The sequence below is a fragment of the Periophthalmus magnuspinnatus genome, chromosome 18 (assembly GCF_009829125.3).
Source record: "Periophthalmus magnuspinnatus isolate fPerMag1 chromosome 18, fPerMag1.2.pri, whole genome shotgun sequence".
In the NCBI taxonomy this organism is placed as follows: Eukaryota; Metazoa; Chordata; class Actinopteri; order Gobiiformes; family Gobiidae; genus Periophthalmus; species Periophthalmus magnuspinnatus.
In genome coordinates this window covers 12,743,476-12,765,951 of record NC_047143.1, presented here as the reverse complement: position 1 = coordinate 12,765,951, position 22,476 = coordinate 12,743,476, and the positions used below count along the sequence as shown (strand labels likewise).

Here is a 22,476-nt window from a genome sequence, read left to right as displayed (position 1 = left end):
TCGTCCATGCTCCCACACAACAACTCTCCATAAATATACAAAAACACGATACAAAACTATACACAACAACTTGACAACCTGATGCGATGTGCAGTAGTTTCATTAGCAGGATGCATGCTGATTGTGTGTTGTGATACAATCATTGTCTCTGAAGAGGGAGTGACTGACCACACCGAGTATAGAGAGGGGACTCTCAGATAAAAGGTAACATCATCTAAATATGTTATGTGTTAGCAGTTAATAGTAGAAATAAAATACCCCCTCATTAATCATTATACTGTACACTGTATTTATTCTTTATCTAGAAGTCCCCAGTCAGCACATTTCCACAATTTGGTCAAAATGTATTTAAAAATAACACTTTGCCTAGTTGAAATAAAAAAAAAAAAAAAAAAAAAAATATCTGTCTCAATATTGGTATCTGGAGGTTTTCATTTTCACATAATTTTAAGGGAATTCTTTACATCACATCATTTTATGTGAATTTTAAGGATTTATATGGGACAACAGCAGGGTGAGTCAGTGAGTTAGCTAAAGATTTGGTATTATTTAGTATTTATGTGTAAAAAGGGAGATTAAACTCATGAAGCACAAGTTCAACCTGCCTTTATATAAATTCATTGTTTCCTACTACTTTTTCTGCATAAGTAGGTTTTGCGAGTCCTGCCACATTCAAAAATACTCTGATGACACAGCAATAGTGGCTTGCATCAAAAATGGATATTGAATGCATACTGAGCCATTTGGAGTCAAATTAGAGTCTAGACCTACATAGTTAATTCATGTTTGTATATATTGGACTCTATTTGACACACTGTTCAAACAGGGCTATTTCTTTTTTCACTGATTTGCCCTACTCTTACACATAATTTATGTAGCTGAGCCTTCAGTACTATCATTATCTATGTAATTATTGTTATGGATCTAGAAACCATCTGAGTGGCATATGACAGCTCTACAGATGTGTAATGCACTTACTACACAAAATGTATATTCATGAAGAGATACTAACAGCAACATTGCACTGGTCAGACAGGTGTACTGGTCAAACAGGTTCTCTTATAATACAGTCTGAAGAGTCACAAACGTCCCCTTACACACAGCTCTGCGTTAGAACAGCGCGCTCACATTCACCTCTCACAGATGTAAATCACATCTTTCCTGAAGAAGTTCCCTGTATTTCTGTGAAGCAGAACAGGTACAAAGCAGCCACATGTTCCTCCACACATGTGTAACAGTCCCATTATTCCACTAACACTGTTGTCACATAAATACATAGGTCACAGACCAGATATCTCCTAGCTACCCCAGCCACACCGGATCCTCCATTTTTCACAAACTATCCCTGAAACTACCTCACTATTTCATTAAATGGCTGCCTGCATTTCTAACTAACATCTAATCATTACAAACGTAAAGTTACAATCAATGACTTGTTGTTAAAAGTGAGTTATTTTAGACACTTTTGTTGAAAGTTGCCACTGCTGCTGCACATGCACACTCACTAGAAATCGCCTCAGATGTCCAATTGACATGGATCTATAATGGGTTTATGCAGTGCTGTTTGAGCTGGCTGTGGTTCTCAGTTTGCATGCGCAAGCCTCTAAAACAACTGGTTGGCCTACTGGAGGTGGAACGTTACCTGAATTATTCCATGGAAATAGAAAGTTAAAGCCATATTTCAGAACATTCTCCATGGACAGATACATTTTATGCCACACGCCACACTGTGGAATATTATATCTAAAGGAACAACATTTCCATGGAAACAAGCAGGTGGAGGGCCTACCTGAAAAAAACGTGCTTTTTATTTTTAGGCGAAAAATCTTATGTAGCTATGGCTTTAACTGTACTTTCTCTTTCAGAAAGTTCTTTAAACTGGGCACAAACTTGAGGGACAGTAGCCAGCTAGACCATGGTCAGATGTTGTTTATTTAAGGTTTCAGTAATCATGAATAATCGTTAATAAATTGCATTGTTGTAACACTAAAATTGGATATGGTGACATCTGTACTTAAGGAATAGCAGAAGCTTCGTGTGTTTAGATGAAAACTACAGCAGATGTAGTTCATAGCGCAGTGCTTTGATTGTGCTCCTGCCACAGCCCTGCAACTACATGTTCTGCAGCATGACTCACACATTAGCATTTATTACACAGCACTTAAGTCTTTTCATATCTTCCAGTTACATTTACTGGCCTTATTTAAAGAGGGGGTATTATACTTCTATGGGTTATTAAATACTAATACATGACATATTTAGATCGCCATGTTACATTTTAAGTGCTTTCAAAATGCTATATTCGCTGGAAACAATGTATTAACATGTTTCACCTTTTCTCTTGCTAAGTCACTCCCCCATCAGAGCACTATCACAAAACAATCAGTATGCATCCCGCTAAGGAAGTTACCGTACTTCTCCTCAGCTTGGTGAAGTTGTCATGTATTGTTTTGTATCATGCTTTTGTATATGTATGGAGTGTTGTTATATGGGAACGTTTGTGACATAGGCTTGTGGGCGGAGCCTTGGACAAACTTGTAAAGCTAACCATAAGGAGAGTTCAAACAGGGCTCAGGACAGACTGCTAGATTACTTAATTTCATGGATGACATCTGTTTTTAATGAGAATGTTATAATGTGACAGAAAGCTCCAAAAAGGCAATTTAGGTTGTTGTTTTTTTTTTGCATAATGGCACTTTGAATCTCAAGATCAGAGAAAGTTACACTGTGGTCATCCAATTCTCCTCACAGGTATTATAGAATCCAAGCTCATGGAAGGCTGGATCAAATGCAGAGGATTATTCCTGCTGGAATAATCACTATATTAACTCAGCTTTCAACGAATGACAGATGGCACAATAATTTTGGGGGTCCAGATTTATTGTGAATACTTTTTCTTTGTACTAATGTGGAAAATAAAAGTATTTGCTGTAGGAATTTCTTAAGTATTGAAAATACTACTTACTACTACTTAATACTTTTACTAATAATTCAAAATAATTAGAATGCTAATATTTGTGAATGATAACTTTGTTGCTTTAAAAATAATAAAATACAGTAGGTTACAGAGATGCAAATTGTATTTTGGTCTTAGTTCAGACAGTATAACTGTTGTAAAGGCTTATTGGAGTAGAAAGACATAGTTGATTAATTGCAAACTGAAAATCCAAATTTGCATATATATATATATATATATATATATATATATATATATATATATATATATATATATATATATATATATATATATATATAGTGGAAACGATGGTAGGAGGCTAAAATAGGGAGGCAGCACGAGAAGTGAGCCAAAAAACAAGTACCTAAAAGGTATAGCCAGATGCCCGTGCCTGAAGCACCGGAAACTGCAGAACAAAGGCTCCAAGCCTAAAGAGGTACACACGAGATAATGACACCACACGAATAAACCATCTGTTCTTAACACAACCAGCGAAACTGTACGCTCAAGTGTATGAGTAATAACAGCAGAGCAGACCCACCAAGGCTGGAACTGAACAGTACTGGAAGGTATATGAGAGAAGGAGGCAGCATATAACAGTGATGCACAGTGGCTGGTGGCTTTGAGAGAATACCACAGCAACCTCCCTGAACAGAATCTAGTCACCATCACAGTGACAGACATCCAGGAAAGAGTCTCAGCTATGAACCAGCTGCTAATGGATGGCTAACCGAAGGGCATACTATTCTAATACCTCAAAGGGTACAGCCCCACCCAACTTTCGGCCAATAACCTGTCTCTCCACAACATGGAAGCTCATATCAGGGATCATCGGCATCAGCAAATATACCAGGGAAACCAAACACCAGCTCCTCGTAGACCGAACAGCTGCCCGAGACTGCAGAACCCGACCAACCTGTGCACTGCCTGGAATGCCTACAAGTCAGCCTACGACTCAATGCCATGCACATGGATCACTGAATGCCTGGAGCTGTACAACATCTTCAGGACTCTAAGAGCCTTCATTGTAAACTCGATGAGGTTATGGAAAACCACCCTTGAGGAGATGCACTGTCCACTCTGCGTTCTGCATAGGTCTGAACCCCTTCAGCCAAATCATCAACAACACTGGCTATGGATACCGACTCAGGAATGGGGCCACCATCGGTCGCCTCCTCTACATGGATGACATCAAGCTGTATGCTAAAAATGAGCAAAACATCAACTCACTGATCCACACCACCAGGATCTACTCAAAAGACATTGGAATGTCATTTGGGCTTGAGAAGTGTGGCTGGATGGTGACAAAGAGAGGGAAGGTAGTCCACACAGAAGGGGTCTCCCTCCCAGAAGGAACAATAGCAGACATTGAGGACAGTTACAAGTACCTTGGTATCCCAGAAGCAAATGGCATCCTTGACGAGGAAACAAGGAAAGCAGCCACGGCCAAATACCTCAGACGAGTAAGGCAAGTCCTAAGGAGACAGCTCAAGGGCAAGAACAAGACCCAGGCAATAAACAGCTATGCCCTGCCAGTAATCAGATACCCAGCAGGAATCATTAGCTGGCCAAAGGAGGAGATACAGCCCTGGAAACCCCAAGGTCAAGGTGGGAAACACCTCCAAAGGTAGTGGAGAATAATCGAGCTAAGATCCTGTGGGACTTCCAGATACAGAATGACAAAATGGTGATGGCAAACCAACCGGACATTGTGGTAGTGGATAAACAACAGAGCAAAGCGGTGTGGTGGACATCGCAGTACCAAATGACGGGAACATCAGGAAAAAGGAACATGAGAAACTAGAGAAATACCAGGGGCTCAAAGAAGAGCTGGAGAAGGCCTGAAAGGTGAAGACATAAGTGGTGCCCATGGTCATCGGAGCACTCGGAGCAGTGACCCCCAAACTGGAGGAGTGGCTACAGTAGATCTCAGGAAAAATGGCAGACATCTCAGTCCAGAAAAGTGCATTACGAGTAACAGCAAAGATACTGCACAGAACCCTCAAGCTCCCAGGCCTCTGGTAGATGCCCGAGCATGGAAAAAGAGGGAATGAAACCACCCATGGAGGGTGAGGAAGAATTTTTTTTTTAAATTTTATTTACTCTCTATCTATCTCTATCTCTAAAAAAGCAATAATTAGCTAACTCACAGCTTGTTAGAACTGCAGATATTGTTAACAAACCCTAAAATATATCAAAGCCAAGTCACAAAAAAACTGAGTAATCAGTGACATTGTGCTCAATGTACTTTGTACTTGAAGCTTTTTTATGTAGTGAAGTAGAAAGTATTATACTTTCAAATGTAGTGGAGTCAAAATATCCAACCATCCATCCATTTTCTTCCGCTTATCCTGTGCTGGGGGCAGCATTTAAGCAGAGACTCCCACACTTCCCGCACCTCAGACGCTCCAGCATGCCCATGGAGTCTTATTCTGTGTAAAAGCTACTAACCATGTAGTTTAGACCTTTACAAACATGTTCTGAAATGTCCCTGTGTGTCAGGTGCCATCACTGTGTCTCCATGGGGTCTCAAATGCTAGGATTTCTGAATTAATTTAATGTTAAGATTTCAGTTTTCTCTCAAATGTGAATGCTCCTGGATGTGTAGATTTGCACATAGAACTGGACAGTGAATAATACAGGTATGATCAATGATTTATGATTTATACTTAAGCATACTACAAAAACATTGGCCAGTTTTTTGCTGAAATCCATCCATCCATCCATCCATCCATTTTCTTCCGCTTATCCGGGGCCGGGTCGCGGGGGCAGCAGTCTAAGCAGGGACTCCCAGACTTCCCTCACCCCGGACACGTCCTCCAGCTCCTCCGGTGGGACCCCAAGGCGTTCCCAGGCCAGCCGAGAGACATAGTCCCTCCAGCGTGTCCTGGGTCTTCCCCGAGGCCTCCTCCCGGTGGGACATGCCCAGAAAACCTCCCTAGGGACGCGTCCAGGAGGCATCCTGAGCAGATGCCCGAGCCACCTCAGCTGGTTCCTCTCAACGTGTAGGAGCAGCGGCTCTACTCCGAGCTCCTCCCGTGTGACCGAGCTCCTCACCCTATCCCTAAGGGTGCGCCCGGCCACTCTGCGGAGGAAGCCCATTTCAGCCGCTTGTATCCGCGATCTTGTCCTTTCGGTCATTACCCAGAGCTCATGACCATAGGTGAGGGTAGGAACGTAGATTGACCGGTAAATCGAGAGCTTCGCCTTCCAGCTCAGCTCCTTCTTTACCACAACGGACCGATACAGCGACCGCATCACTGCAGACGCTGCACCGATCCGCCTGTCAATCTCCCGCTCCATCCTTCCCTCACTCGTGAACAAGACCCCGAGATACTTGAACTCCTCCACTTGGGGCAGAGACTCACCACCCACCCGGAGAGAGCAAACCACCTTTTTCCGGTCGAGAACCATGGCCTCGGATTTGGAGGAGCTGATTCTCATCCCAGCCGCTTCACACTCGGCTGCAAACCGCCCCAGTGCCTGGTGCAGGTCCTGGCTCGAAGAAGCCATCAGGATAACATCATCTGCAAACAGCAGAGATGAAATCCTGTGGTTCCCAAACCAGGCCCCCTCCGGCCCCTGGCTGCGCCTAGAAATTCTGTCCATAAATATAATGAACAGAACCGGTGACAAAGGGCAGCCCTGGCGGAGTCCAACATGCACCGGGAACAGGTCTGACTTACTGCTGGCAATGTGAACACAGCTCCTGCTCCGGTCATACAGGGACCGGACAGCCCTTAGCAAAGAGCCCCGGACCCCATACTCCCACAGCACCCCCCAAAGGACACCACGAGGGACACGGTCGAATGCCTTCTCCAGATCCACAAAACACATGTGGACTGGTTGGGCATACTCCCATGAACCCTCGAGGACCCGATGGAGAGTATAGAGCTGGTCCAGTGTTCCACGACCAGGACGAAAACCACACTGCTCCTCCTGAATCCGAGGTTCTCCTCTCCAGTACCCTGGAATAGACCTTACCGGGAAGGCTGAGGAGTGTGATTCCCCTGTAATTGGAACACACCCTCCGGTCCCCCTTCTTATACAGAGGGACCACCACCCCGGTCTGCCATTCCACAGGTACTGTCCCCGACCGCCACGCGATGTTGCAGAGACGTGTCAGCCAAGACAGTCCCACAACATCCAGAGACTTGAGGTACTCAGGACGGATCTCGTCCACCCCCGGAGCCTTGCCACCGAGGAGCTTGCCAACCACCTCAGTGACTTCAGCCAGGGTGATGGACGAGTCCGCCTCTGGGTCCCCAGTTTCTGCTTCCTCCTCGGAAGACGTGACAGTGGTATTGAGGAGATCCTCAAAGTATTCCTTCCACCGCCCGACAACATCCCCAGTCGAGGTCAGCAGTTCGCCACCCGCACTGTAAACAGTGTTGGTGAAGCACTGCTTCCCCCTCCTGAGGCGTCGGACGGTTTGCCAGAATCTCTTTGAGGCCGTCCGATAGTCCTCCTCCATGGCCTCCCCGAACTCCTCCCAACCCCGAGTTTTTGCCTCTGTGACTGCCCGAGCCGCGGCACGCTTGGCCCGCCGGTACTCATCAGCTGCCTCAGGAGTCCCACGAGCCAACAAGGCTCGATAGGACTCCTTCTTCAGCTTGACGGCATCCCTTACTTCCGGTGTCCACCACCAGGTTCGGGGATTGCCGCCGCGACAAGCACCACAGACCTTACGACCACAGCTACGAGCAGCCGCATCGACAATAGAGGTGGAGAACATGGCCCACTCGGAGTCCATGTCTCCAACCTCCCCCGGGATCAGGGAGAAGCTCTCCCGGAGGTGGGAGTTGAAGACCCCCCTGGCAGAGGGCTCCGCCAGACGTTCCCAGCAGACCCTCACAATGCGCTTGGGCCTGCCAGGTCTGTCCGGCTTCCTCCTCCGCCAGCGGATCCAACTCACCACCAGGTGGTGATCAGTTGACAGCTCAGCCCCTCTCTTCACCCGAGTGTCCAAGACACGCGGTCGGAGGTCAGATGACACGACAACAAAGTCGATCATCGACCTCCGACCTAGAGTGTCCTGGTGCCACGTGCACCGATGGACACCCTTGTGCTCGAACATGGTGTTTGTTATGGACAAGCTGTGACTAGCACAGAAGTCCAATAACAAAACACCGCTCGGGTTCAGATCAGGGAGGCCGTTCCTTCCAATCACGCCCCTCCAAGTGTCACTGTCGGTACCCACATGGGCGTTGAAGTCCCCCAGGAGAACAACGGAGTCCCCGGTTGGTGCACTGTCTAGTACCCCTCCCAGGGACTCCAAGAAGGCCGAGTACTCTGCACTGCTGTTTGGCCCGTAGGCCGACACAACAGTGAGAGACCTGTCCCCGACCCGAAGGCGCAGGGACGCGACCCTCTCGTTCACCGGAGTGAACCCCAACACGCAGCGGCTGAGCTGTGGGGCAATGAGCAAACCCACACCAGCTCGCCGCCGCTCCCCGCGGGCAACGCCAGAGAAATGGAGAGTCCAACCCCTCTCAAGAAGTTGGGTTCCAGAGCCCAAGCTGTGCGTGGAGGTGAGGCCGACTATATCTAGCCGGTAACGCTCAATCTCCCGCACAAGCTCAGGCTCCTTCCCCCCCAGCGAGGTGACATTCCACGTCCCCAGAGCTAGTCTCCATGACCGGAGATCCGGTCGTCGAGGTCCCCGCCTTCGACTGCCGCCCAGATCTCTCTGCACCCGCCCCGCATGGCTCCTCCCGCAGGTGGTGGGTCCACAGGAGGACGGCCCCACGTCGTTCCTTCGGGCTGGGCCGGGCCCCGTGGGGAAAGGCCTGGCCACCAGGCGCTCGCTGCCGAGCACCCACCCCAGGCCTGGCTCCAGGGTGGGGCCCCGGTAATGCCAGTCCGGGCGACGTAACTGGCCTTGTTCTTTTTCTTTTCATGGGGGGCTTCTGAACCGCTCTTAGTCAGACCCGTCTCCCAGGACCTGTTTGCCATGGGTGACCCTACCAGGGGCATGAAGCCCCCGACAACATAGCTCCCAGGATCATTCGGGTGCTCAAACCCCTCCACCACGTTAAGGTGGCAGTTCGTGGAGGGGTTGCTGAAATCCAGTTGGTTTAAACCTAAAAGGACTGTCTGATCTGAATTTTCACTACCTAAACTCCAGCACCTGCAGTCAATCATTAATCAGTGTCAGTGCAGCCTCTGAATTCAGCCTCTGAATTCTGGTGGTTCTGAGCTTTCACATGAGGCATGGTCTGTCCATATACTGAGAATGTGAAAAACTTGTTTGTGTCCTCTATCTGCAGGTTAAAGGTGCTGTCCTTAATTTTTAGCATCTTAAAACCATGAAAGTGGTCCAGTTACTCCTCACTTTCCTTATACACACGTGGACAAAATTGTTGGTGCCCTTTGGTTAATGAAAGAAAAACACACAATGCTCACAGAAATAACTTGAATCTGACAAAAGTAATAATAATGCCAAGGCACATCAGTGTTGTTAACCCTTTAAGGACTGAGCACACTATGGGCCAGTATAGCTCACCTTTTTTTTTTTTTTTGCCATAAAAATCACGTTAAACGAAGTATCAGAATTTACTGCATTTTTTCACACAACTACTTCACACAACTACATCCATCCATATTTTTTCTTTTACGCATCGAATAAATGACTGGGAAAATCCCCGAAGCACCCGCGCTCTCATTTGTCACCTTCGAGGGACAACAGAGGCAGATTACCGTAATGACGGTAAAATATTTAGATAGCCCCGTGCCTCCGCTTTGACACGCCGTTTGAATTTACAGGAGAGAACTACTGGTTGCGCTGCTGGAAAATCCGCAACCGCACTCTATTGGCGACGATAGGATCTGACCCTATAGGATTAACAGATGAAAAAATGAAGCACATCAAGAAAAGAATATTGTCCCTACTGTGAAACATGGAGGAGGCTCTGTTATGTTCTGGGGCTGCTTTGCTGCATCTGGCACAGGGTGTCTTGAATCAGTGCAGGATACAATGAAATCTCAAGACTTTCAAGGGATTCTAGAGAGAAATGTGCTGGCCAGTGTCAGAAAGCTTGGTCTCAGTTGCAGGTCATGGGTCTTGTAACAGGACAATAACCCAAAACACACAGCTAAAAACACCCAAGAATGGCTAAGAGGAAAACATTGGACTATTCTAAAGTGGCCTTCTATGAGCCCTGACCTAAATCCTATTGAGCATCTTTGGAAGGAGCTGAAACATGCCGTCTGGAAAAGGCACCCTTCAAACCTGAGACAACTGGAGCAGTTTGCTCATGAGGAGTGGGCCAAAATACCTGCTGAGAATTGCAGAAGACTCATTGACAGTTACCGGAATCGTTTGATTGTAGAGATTGCCTCAAAAGGTTGTGTAATAAAATATTAAGTTAAGGGTACCATCATTTTTGTCCAGGCCTGTTTCATGAGCTTTTTTAAAAAAAATAATTCTGTTGAAGCATGGTTGAAAAGTAATGTCTGACTTTCATTTGTTAAATTCCATATAATTTTTATTTATTATTACTTTTGTCAGATTCAAGTTATTTCTGTCACCATTGTGAGTTTTTCTTTCATTAACTGACAGGTACCAACAATTTTGTCCATGTCTGTATATCCTGAGCATCCTAATTATTCACCGCAATGAGTTTATAAGCTCTCTTCACAGCTACCAGAGACCAGACTTTCCAGGATTTTTGCCTTAACTATAAAGCTAGCATGCTAACACACACTTTCTGTACCTCAATTCCTGCTTATACAATATATCTTTACACACTTTCTGCTCAAACACATTGGAAAAATCAAGTAGGCTATAGGCCCTTTAAGGCACTGGCATCCCAGATTCAGTTATTGTAGTTTGAGTTCAATAAAATTTGTGTTTTATATTTATATTTCCTTATAAAGAGTAAACTGCAATCCTTCAATGACTTTTAAAAAAGCACTTGCAAATGAAATAATCAAATGTTCCAATGGGTTTGTGAGAGCTAAAGATTCAACACCTACTTCTTCCTTTTGCTGTGAAAAAAATAATGCAGGTGTAAAGTAGGACTAAGCACCTAAACACCTCCTTGCACAACCATATTTCAAATAGAGCCATTAAACTGGGCAATACCCTAAGGACAAAAGTGAGTGGGAGGGAAGGAGGGTATAAGAGTGTCTGGAGCTACAAGGAACAATAATCACCAACCCTGCAGCCAGGTGTTTGAGATTACATCATCAGGACAGTTGTGTGATGTCACATAGTACTTGAAACTGCTGTGGCCATTGGAGGCAGAACTCACTCAGTAGAGAATGCTATTAAAACACTATATACACAGTTTAGTAGCAAAAAAGTAGATTTAGTGTTTAGTTCCAATTTACCTAGTGCATCTATTTTCAGTGCAACTATTTGAAGACAGTAATTTTGCCTGTAATTGTAAAAAACAGACTTTATATTTCTGATACCAGTACAATAACCCAGGTCTTATGTGTGAATACAAACTAGTGTGTGTGGAAAAGAGGAAGTGTATGTACCTGTCTATATTTCCACTTCCCCTTTTCTGCTGTGAGGTGACTGGAGGCACGTGGTGGCCATTTTAGAGATAACGGCCGCATTTACACCAGCTCAGGGGACTCCCTAAATTCTTGGCATTTTGTCCGGGGGTGGGGCTTAGTGCCCCATGTTAGTCAGAGCTAACGAACTGCTGCGTGCTGTATTTTCCCTTGAGAGTGAGTTAATTTCATAATCAGTAGATGGAATTACAGCACATATTAAGGTTCAGTGACATTAACAGTATTTTGTATCTGTTTAATAGTTATTTATTTATCTTTATTCATACATAAAAATACAAAACAAACTGAAAAAACAATCAAAAACAAATAAGTCCATATAAAACATCAAAAACAAGTGCAGGTGTGTGTATAAACACACCTGTATTGTTATCAGATTATTAAATTGCAACTGTGTCACCAACGTGTCCAGTTTTTCTTTTCCTTGGAGTGTATTCCAGCTAAAAGCCCTCTTTCCCATCTCATTTCTGGTGCAGCTCATCTTTAGCCTTATGCAGTCATGTGATCTAGTATTAAATGTTCTGGTATCAATGATTAACAAGCAGGTGAGGTATTCTGGCAGTTTTCAAACTAGTCCCTTATAGGTAAACTTCATACAGTGCTGTTCTCTTCTAACAGATAGTGATGGCCAACCCACTTTTTCATAGAGAATACAATGATGAGTTACAAATCCATCACTTATAATAAAATGAAGGGCTGAGTGAAATAGTGGATCTAATGGTTTCAAAGCAGAGGCTGAAGCCTGCATGTACACCACATCCCTATAAACCAAAATGGACAGGAAGGTTGCTTGCACTATTTCTTTTCTATAACTCATTGAGATATAATATTTGTTTCTGTAATAAAATGATAATTTAGATTAAACTGTTACATAATTTTGAGATATGGTTTTTAAAGGTAAGTTTTCATCAAGCTAAAATCCAAGATATTTACAAGTGTTGACTCTTTCAATGGATGTACCATTTAGCGTACAAAGATTTGTATCTTGAATGTTGCTGAAATGTTTTTGTTTGTTGTTTTTTTTTTTTTAGAAAAAATCATACTTAGTTTTACTTGCATTCAAAAACAGCTGAAAATGTATGAGGCAGTTTTGGATTTAACGGAAATCTTGTTGCAGTTTTGCCTGATCAGTAGAGGGAGCACTTGCATACAAAACAGCATCATCTGCTTATAAATGTATGTGGCTTTCTTTTAAATTGTGACCTATAGAATTAATAAAAATAGTAAAACATAGGGGACCCAAAATTGAGCCTTGGGGCACTCCTTTACTTAAAGTAATAAAATCGGATTTAAAACTATTGGCTACTACTGCCTAGTTAGTTTGAAAGATAATTTTGGAACCAATTACATGTAGCATTGTCAAATCCAATCTGCTTCAGACGGTTCAAGAGGACTCCATGATCCACTGAATCAAAAGCTTTAGTTAAATCAATAAACAAAGCTACACAATCTTGTTTATCATCAAGGGTTGAGAAAATGTCATTTAAAGCTTTTGTGGTTGCAGTGACAGTATTATGCCTTTTTCTGAAATCCGACTGATGAGACTTCAAAATGGAGCAATTATTTAAATAACCTGTAACTTGATTTGAAACTAACTTTTCTAAGACTTTTGCAAGGTAATTTAGATATTGGCTGGAAATTATTTACATTTTTAGTTGTCCCACCTTTGTGTAAAGGCAAAGCATGTGCTCTTTTCCATAATTCTGGTATCACTGCCATTTGAATTGATGAATTAAAAATATGTAAAAGAGGTTGAATTAAATAATGGGCAGCTAGTAAAAGAAGTTTTAGATTGACATCGTCAGCTCCCGTGGACTTCTTTGGGTCTATAGAGAGGAGAGCATTTAAGACCTCCATGTAACTGTAAGGTCTTAAAGAAAAAATGTGATTATCTGCCCGAGGTTCAGACTCAACCTAATCAAAATCAGAAGGACCATCATTATTCAACACGTCGCATGCAGAGATAAAATCTCTATTGAAAGCATCACATATTTCCTCTTTAGAATTTACAATACCGGAATCTGATAAAATATCAGTTGATAAGGTATAATTATTAGGTTCAGAGAGGGATCTGACTGTCCCCCAGAACTTTGTCGGATATCTGTGGCTCTCTATCAATGCAGACATGAAGTAGGATGTTTTTGCCTTTCTAACTGCTTATAGACATTTATTTCTCTTCTGGCGAAAAGATGCCCAATCCAACTCTGACCGAGTTTTGTGAGCGGTTTTCCAGGCAGCATTTCTTTCTCTAATTAATCGTGCAGTTTCTGAATTGAACCAGGGATTGTTACAATTTTTCATCCTAATTTTTCTTTTAGGTGCATGCTGGTCTACAATTTCATTAAATGTATCAATAAAAAAGTTCAAGACCATATCAGGGTCAGGGAATTCAGATGTTAACCCGATATCACTGTAATATAGGTCAGAGATGAATGCCTGCTCATTGAAATGTTTATATGATCTTCTGACCTTTACACATGGATGCGTCTTTTTCACTTTTGTATTTTGGATACAATTGGACAATGGTAACTGAAATCAAGTGGAAAAACACCATTTGCCTCATAATTATGGGGTTTGTTTGTTAAGAAGAGCAAAACTAGCACAAGCCTTAACCTTACCTGTTCCTAAACCTTATCCTGATCCTAACCTTTACCTGATTATGAAAAAATATATTATCAAAAATCAGCATTTGCAAGCAGAGCCAGTGGCTATTGCTTGGGAGGAGGGGGGAATGGTGCCACTCTAGAGAATGAAATAATTTTCGTTTTCATTTTACTAAATTTGATTTGTCTAGTCTGTTTTTTAGGCTTGGCAGCACTGGTGAATAGAAAAAAACAGTTTAAAAGTGGATTTGCATGGTTACAATAGAATGTCCCATCCCTGGACAAAATGTCGACTTTTTAGAGAGTCCCATCAGTTCAGCCTCATTGAGGTCACAGATCAAGTGGGAGGGGCTGTCTGTTGCAGGGTACGACATACAGTGGAGTGGATTGGTTATGGTTTTGGTTACTCCACATTGCAATAAATGATTCACTTTATTGGTCTATAATTGTGCAGGAAGAGAGCAGTATGCAGGTTGGGTTCACGTGACATCACAACATTCTAGATTCCCTGTAGATCCCTGTGAAGTGCATGTGTACAGGTTAGACTACACATTTCCCTGAAACATAGTAAAAATCATTATATTTAAGGTTTTCTTAATTTTCCCTCAGTTTGCTGAGAGAGACAAATTTGATGGCTTAATATTTTACTTGCTGGTTGGACATGGGCAGCAGATGTGACATGCATAGAGGTTATTCCATAACTGCTACCTAGAAATAATTGTGAACCAAGTCTCATTATGTAATTGGCACAATAGTTGGTTTTTTTACATTGAAAAACTTCTAAAAACATACATCCTAACCTCCTTGCATCTCCATGAATCTGGCATTTATCTGTCCTGGAGGAGGGCCTCCTCCTTGTTTTCATGGAAATGTTTTTCTTGTGGCTATAAGTATGGTATTGATTCTTTGCAGCTAAAGTCATTAACATTACCTGGGGATGTGATGCTAACTGTAAGTACTGTTCTGTCTGAAGCTCTGCTACTCAAGTTACAAAGTTCTTTTTTGACAGCGTTTGCTAATGTGTGCATTGTGTCATAGTAACTGCTGATCATTCCACCATACAGATGCATGAACGACACCCCGAGCGTGATGTCACTGCAAAGTATCAATAAAACAAATATATGTCTATGAAAAATTTGCCTAAGTATAGTTTTAACTTTACTGTGCTGTACCTTTAAACTCGACGATTGGCTCTAGAACTTTCGATTAACCCCTTAACCGGCCGTCACCTTACTTTACAACAGCAATGTACATATATTTCTGTGTTACCCACACAAACAATTTACACATCAAATGAAAGCTACGGCATCTTTCTGAATATGTAAACCGTTTTCACCTTCTATCACCACAGTGCTGACAGGAAAGCCGTTTTTACAGAGAAGTCAGAAATGTGGATTTGGACTTCACTTACCTTTAGGGGCTCTAGTTCTGTCAAACATCAACATATTCCCACAAAGTGGTCTCATTCATTCCATACAGGTCCAGAGAATATAATCCAGTGAAGAAATTATGTCCACAAAAGAAGTTAGATCCTCCATGTCCAATCTGCTGCAGGAAAGTGAAATCTGCTCCATCACTTTTTTGATTTCTTTTGTCAATTTAGCATAATAAACTTCTGACAGCGCCAACTTTGTTCCTCAGTGCAAAACAAACTTGTTAGCTTGTGATTGACACCAAAGTTGGCCAATAAGGTGGGGGTTGTGGGTTACTGAAGCCCCACACAGTGAATCAGTGCTACAAATGACTGAAAGATTATGCCCCACTCACCCCCTTGTAGAATGAAGCACACGTACATTACACACATTTAGTGATGTTTTCCCCTTGCAGCCAATGAGCAGCGAACACAACGATGTGTGACATGCAATGTTTTCCCGTAAACAGAGTATGCTGTGCATGTAAAAGGAGGAGACTGGAAAAGATCCGTTCTTATTGTGCACGTATTTTTACGCACTGTTGTTTTGCAGCAGTTTTGCATTTTTAACATGACGAAACAGACAAAACAAAGGAAGTACGCGACCGAGGACACTGTGGATGTTTGTATAAGTTAAACTAGAGGCATCTCGGACCTGGAGCGGTTCATGGAACCGAGTGAATATCTCATGATGGACTCAGAAGTAGAGGACCTTATGTTTTGACTTAATTGTGGGTCAAATATATCATGTGTAATCATTAGCATTAGCACCTGCCAATCTCCGACCACCACCAATCATTCACGCATTGTCCACTTGGCAATGGGTGAAGTGTCTTGCCTAAGGACACAAAGCTCTAACCACTAAGCCACTGTCGCATAATGACTGTCACAGTCATAATTATGTACAGTGTGTTTTTAGTTTGCAGTGTGTGTTGGTTTACATTTTGAAGTGTGTGTGTGTTTGTTCACTGCTTGCAGTGTGTGGTTTGCAAATATATATTTATTTTGACACATACCACTTGTTTTGACTATATTTTATGTACAAATATACATTTTATGTTGTGTTTTAATATGCTATATAAATGTACATTAGTTGTAGAGCAGTTAGGTGTGCAGATAAAGATTCCTCTAAGTGTAAGCTTTCAGTAGAGCCCTCACTGATGTCTGTTGATTGAAGCATTCAAAAGTTATTGCATTTCTTCCAAACTTTCTGCAAATGTCTCCATTTGGATAGGTTTGGAGAGGCCTGGGTTTACTACTAATAAAATGAGTGTAAAAATCTAATTTTTATAGATATTGATCTCAAATTTGAAATGTGAGTGGTCCACAATATTTTCAGTTGCGATATAGTGTATTTTTGTCCCCAGCTACCTACCTTTCTACACCTTAATTTAAAAAAAAAAAAACTTTAGACGAGGATGAGAAAAATTATGTTTTATGTGTGTTCCAAAGTGTATAAATCCTTAGCAGACATACTTACAATGATTCTGACATCTGTGGGTAAAACTATAGGGTGTTACCTTAACAACCCCAACCCAGTGTATATACTACTGAGGGTTCAATAATGGTTACCATTTTAATTTGGGGAGGTCAGAATAAAGGCAATTTCACCAAAATCACCCTGAATGGTAAGGGGTTAAAATGTGATTAATGGCCAGATTTTGTTACTTTTATCACACTTCCCTGATGACCTAATGTCTCTTTTTTGTGTCCACAGAAATGGAAGAAGAATTGGTTCGTCCTTTATCCTGCCAGTCAGAATGGCATCGCCCGGCTCGAGTTCTTTGATTCAGCATCGGGGTCTGGGGGTGGGTTCTCAGTAGGCTCAGGGTCAAATGAGAAGACACGTAAACTGGACAAGAAGATCATCCGGCTGTCCGAATGCATCTCCATCCTGCCCGCACTCACTGAGAACTGCCCCAAAGACAACATGGCAGCCTTCTGTGTGGAGACCAATGACAAGATGCACGTGTTCTGTGCAGAGAGAGCCATAGCCAAAGAGTGGATGGACACCATGTGTGACATTGCCTTCCAGGTAATACTCCTAGGACTCATGCTTATGCACACACTTGGATAGGCCTGTCTCAATCAAATCATGTCAATCAAATAAAAAATCTAAAAATGTAATTTTTTTGTCCCTGCGTTGAATTTTAAGCAAATTGAGCAGTAAAATACAACAATAATAGAAAGGTTCAAATAAAAGTGCAGCTCAACAGGTAGAGTCTTCAGATCCTGTGTTAGGACTGTGTCAGGACTCTAACAGCCCTCAGGAGAAAAGTGTTTCTCCTCTGTGTCCTGCAAGATCACAGCAGTGTCCTGGGGGAACCAGGTGAACTCTGGACACACAACAGGAAAGCCTCTTCTAAGCCTCACTTTCTTGTTTCAGTCCGTAGTGAGAAGTGTTTCCTCTGTAACGTCTTCTCACATATTTGGTGAAGAAAGCCCATTGCATTGTTGTAAAAAGTCTGCAGCATTTCATAGCTAGCTGGCTAGCATAACTATCTCCAAGCAGGGTCACCATGGATACAGGAAGAATAAACTGCTGCAATCACACAATCTAATAATAATTTTTTTAATCAAGATATGTTTATTATTTTCAAGTTAAGCAAATACAGTCAAAAACTAACAGAATAAGAACTAACAATACAAAAACAATACAAACATAAAAAAGAACAAAATATAAAACAAAACCCACAAAAAACAAAACCCACCCACCCTGCACAGGTAAAATATTTATACCAGGTGCTGTATTTATTCACATGCAACTATGCTGCAACCTATTCTTTTTAAAGAGCTGGGTACAACTGTAAGAAACTGCCCCATGTCTTCTCAAATACATTGACATTTTGACTGAATGAAAATCAAATTTTTTGTAGCTTTAGACAGGACATGACCTGTAACCACTGTGAGTGTGAAGGAGGGTTAGTGTCCTTCCACCTGAATAAAATAGTTTGGCGTGCTATAAGTAATGCAAAAGTCAAAGAGTATTTTTTTGTGCCACTAAAATGTACATGATCCTCCAAAACACCAAAAAGGGCCAATACAGGGTTTGGCTCCACCCTAATATTAAATATTTGGGACAGAGTGTTAAAAATGTTCCTCCAGTAGGTTTGCAGGTGTGAGCATGACCAAAACATATGGCCAAGAGAGGCCTCAGTCAGGCCACATCGAATGCATAATGGCCTAACTTCAGGGTACATGGAAGACAGCCTGGCCCTGGAAATATGCCCTCAATGTACGACTTTGAATTGAATTAACCAATGGCGAGCACAGAAGGAAGATGAATAAACAAGTTGGAGGGCAGAAGACCAGACATCATCAGATATAACAAGACCCAAGTCCTCCTCCCAAGCGTTTTTGAATGTGTCCACAGGTGGGCTTTTCAGGTCTAGCATAATATTGTACAACTTAGAGATAAGGCCTTTGGATGGTTTAAATGACAATATTTCATCCACAGTACCTACTGGTGTAACAGGTTTTATATTGGACAGCTGTGTATTAAGGAAGTGTTGTATCTGAAGATGATGAAAAAAGTCCAAATTTAAAAGGTGAAACTTCTCTTTCAACTGTGCAAATGATGCTATGGTGCATCTATCAAAAGATCTTTAAAACGTTTGGCTCCCTCTCTATGCCATTTCCAAAAACCCGCATCCATGATTGATGGCTTAAACAAATGATTGTTAAAAATAGGGCTCCAGAGTGAGAAATTGGACAGGCCAAAGTGCTTCCTAAATTGCCCCCAAACCTTCAAAGAATGTTTGACAACTGGATTATCAAATAATGTAATGGAGGGTAAAGGTAGGGCAGAGCCCACTGAGGGCAAGGGGGACAGTTTCTGTGAAAAGAGTTCCAATGCAACCCAGTCAGGGCAGTCGGGCTGATCATAATAGTAGGACCAATGCACCAAACATCTCAGGTGGGCCGCCCAATAATAAAAACGAAAATTAGGCAAAGCAAGGCCACCCTGGAGTTTAGATTTTTGGAGCTGGATCTTGCTTAGCCGTGGACGTTTGCCCTGACAAACATAGGAAGTTATGAGTGAGTCCAGCTGTTGAAAGAAAGCGTGAGGAATAAAAATGGAGAATGTTTAGAAAAGATATAAGAATTTCAGTAAGATTACCATTTTAACAGAGTTTACACGGCCCACTAGGGACATTGATAAGGGTCACCATTGAGACATCAGCTGCCTGGCCTGATTCAATAGAACAGCAACATTTTCTTTAAACAGGTCCCTGTGCTTTTTGGTGACAATAACCCCAAGATACGAAAACTTGTCATGTTCAACCTTAAATTTTAAATTGGAAAGATCCAAAATCCGTGCCTTGTTATTGATTGGAAATAGCTCACTCTTGTTGATATTTAATTTGTAACCTGAAAAAGTGCCAAAATGATTTAGCAGCGCTAGACCGGTAGGAATAGATTCACTTGGGTTTGACACATATAGCAGGAGATCGTCGGCGTAGAGAGAAACCCTGTGCTCCACCCCCCCTCCAAATTCCATATAAGCTCTTGCAGGTACGAAGTGCGATAGCAAGTGGTTCTATGGCCAAGTCAAAGAGCATGGGGCTTAATGGACACCCTTGACGGGTGCCACGGTGCAGTCTTAATGGCCTGGACAGTTGGGAATTAGTACGAATCATGGCAGTGGGGTGGGAATAGAGCATTCGGATCCATGAGGTAAAGGTGGAACCAAATCTGAATTTGTCCAGCACAGCAAAAGGTATGGCTACTCGACGTGGTCAAAGGCCTTTTCCGCGTCTATAGAAATTATACACTCAGGGCGGTCTTCCTGGGCAGAGTACAAGATATTAAAAAGACGTCTAATGTTGAAGTAGGACTGCCTGTTTTTAATAAAGCCAGTTTGGACTTTGGATATAATGGTCGGGAGGATATTTTCCAGTCTGAGAGTTAACACTTTTGCCAGGACCTTGGTGTCCGTATTAAGAAGAGATATGGGTCTGTATGAAGGACAGTTTGTCACGCCTTTTCCTTTCTTAGCTATGAGCATAATACATGCCTCTGAGAAGGACTGGGGTAGATGACCCAATTTGAAGGATTCTGAGAAAACAGAGCACAAGGGTGAAAGCAATTTTGAAATTTTTTTGAAAATTTCTGACGGAAACCCATCTGGGCCAGGGCATTTGTTTGACTGCATTGTATTTATAGCTTTGACTATTTCCAATTCAGAAATGGGCTTTTCCAGTCTTCTTGTAAAGTCTGTTGGGAGAGTGGGAACATTGAGCCCATCAAGAAAAGTATGAATAGTATTTGAATCCGAACTGAATTCCGAAGTATACAGTTGAGTATAGAACTCTCTGAAGACCGTGTTGATTTCTGTGGGATCTGTGGTGACCTGATCAGTGCCCATCTGGATTTTTAAAATGGCCTGTTTGGATCTGAAACCCCTAAGCTGATTAGCTAGCAATTTGTCTAACTTATCTCTGTATGTATAAAACCTGGTTTTATTTTTCAGGAGCAGTTGTTCAACCTGGTAGGTAGTGAGCAGGTCGAATCTATATATGGGTCAGGACTTTTATTTTGAGAGTACTGTTTGTCTATTTCACCTATTCGATGTAAAAGGTCACGTTGTTCCCGATTTGAATTGCATTTCATCCTGGCTGTATAAGCAATGATCTAACCACGCAGGTAAACTTTCAAAATATCCTATAGAGTGAGATAAGAAATATCCGGATTTGTATTGGTGTCCATGAAAAAGGCTATTTTCTTCTCAATAGTCTCTACAAACTTGGCATCTGACAGTAAGGTTGAATTAAAGTGCCATTGCCTGCATGTAGGAAGAAGGCCAGGTAGCTGTACCGAAAGAGTAACAGGTGCGTGATCAGATATAACAATTGGTTGGTACTCACAGGAATGTACAAAGGGTATAAGTTGATTATCCAAAAGGAAATAGTCAATCCTAGAGTATGAATGGTGCACTTGAGAGAAAAAAGAAAATTCTTTGTCATTTGGGTGTAAAAATCACCAAACATCACAAATACCAACATCCGTAAGAAAATCATTAATAAGACAAGTCGACTTATTCACTGCACCAGGATTGCCTGAGGATCTATCCAGAGTCGGGTCCAACCAACAGTTAAGGTCACCACCAAGGATGAGATGATAAATTTTCAAATCTGGCAGTAACGAAAACAAACGTTTGAAAAACTCTGCGTCATCCACATTCGGGGCATACACATTAACTAAGACAACTAATATATTATATAATTTGCCAGAGAGAATTATATATCGACCATTATTGTCTGATAATACATTATGTGGTTCAAAAGGAATATCCTGGGAAATGAGAATTGAAGCACCTCGAGCCTTGGCCTGAAACGTGGAATGGAAGGATTGCCCAGACCAGTGCAGCAAACGACTCAGGTCTGAGGTGCGCACATGGGTTTCTTGTAGGAAGACTATCTTGGACCTGAGATGTTTCAGATGAGAGAAGACCTTCTTCCGCTTCACTGGGTGGTTTAAACCCTTAACGTTCCAGCTCACTATGTTAAGAGCATTTACCATTTGCATATTTAGAGGGGTGTAGAATAATTCACAACAACCTGGTGACCAGCAATAGGCAAAGTGACCAGCACTTCCCCCAAAAGAGTTCAAGATAGCAGCATTGTTTGCGGTAACAGGTACCCACCCCCTACCCCTCCCAAAAAAGACAGCTGCTATTAAAAAAACCAGCAAGCTCCATAAATTAAAAAAAACTTCAGACAGCCTGTCCTCTGGATGATGCTTAACAATCGAACTACAAAAGCTCCAGCATTGGAAATCAAATTAAAATAGCAGCCCCTATACTAGGATAAATGTACAATAAAAAAGGGTACCCCCATGGAAGACCACTTTGTAATATACAATACATGTACAAATAGTAGTATAGTTATTAAAATAGAATGGTAAGCGGTGTAGCCTAGATAGTCACTAAAGGCAAGTTGGAAACAAATGGAAACAAATGACGGCTATTGGTATTGCCTACC

At 42.3% G+C, this 22,476-nt stretch overlaps 1 protein-coding gene across 2 annotated transcripts in view; it reads left to right on the top strand.

Moving 5' to 3' along the window:
- dok1b (docking protein 1b) overlaps window positions 1–22,476 on the top strand; it is a 38,620-nt gene that overhangs the window by 3,722 nt on the left and 12,422 nt on the right. For both annotated transcript variants that reach the window (XM_033984015.2, XM_055229050.1), the window contains exon 2: window positions 17,211–17,528. In XM_033984015.2, coding sequence (XP_033839906.1) covers window positions 17,211–17,528 — 318 coding nt within the window. The remainder of the gene's footprint in view (window positions 1–17,210; window positions 17,529–22,476) is intronic.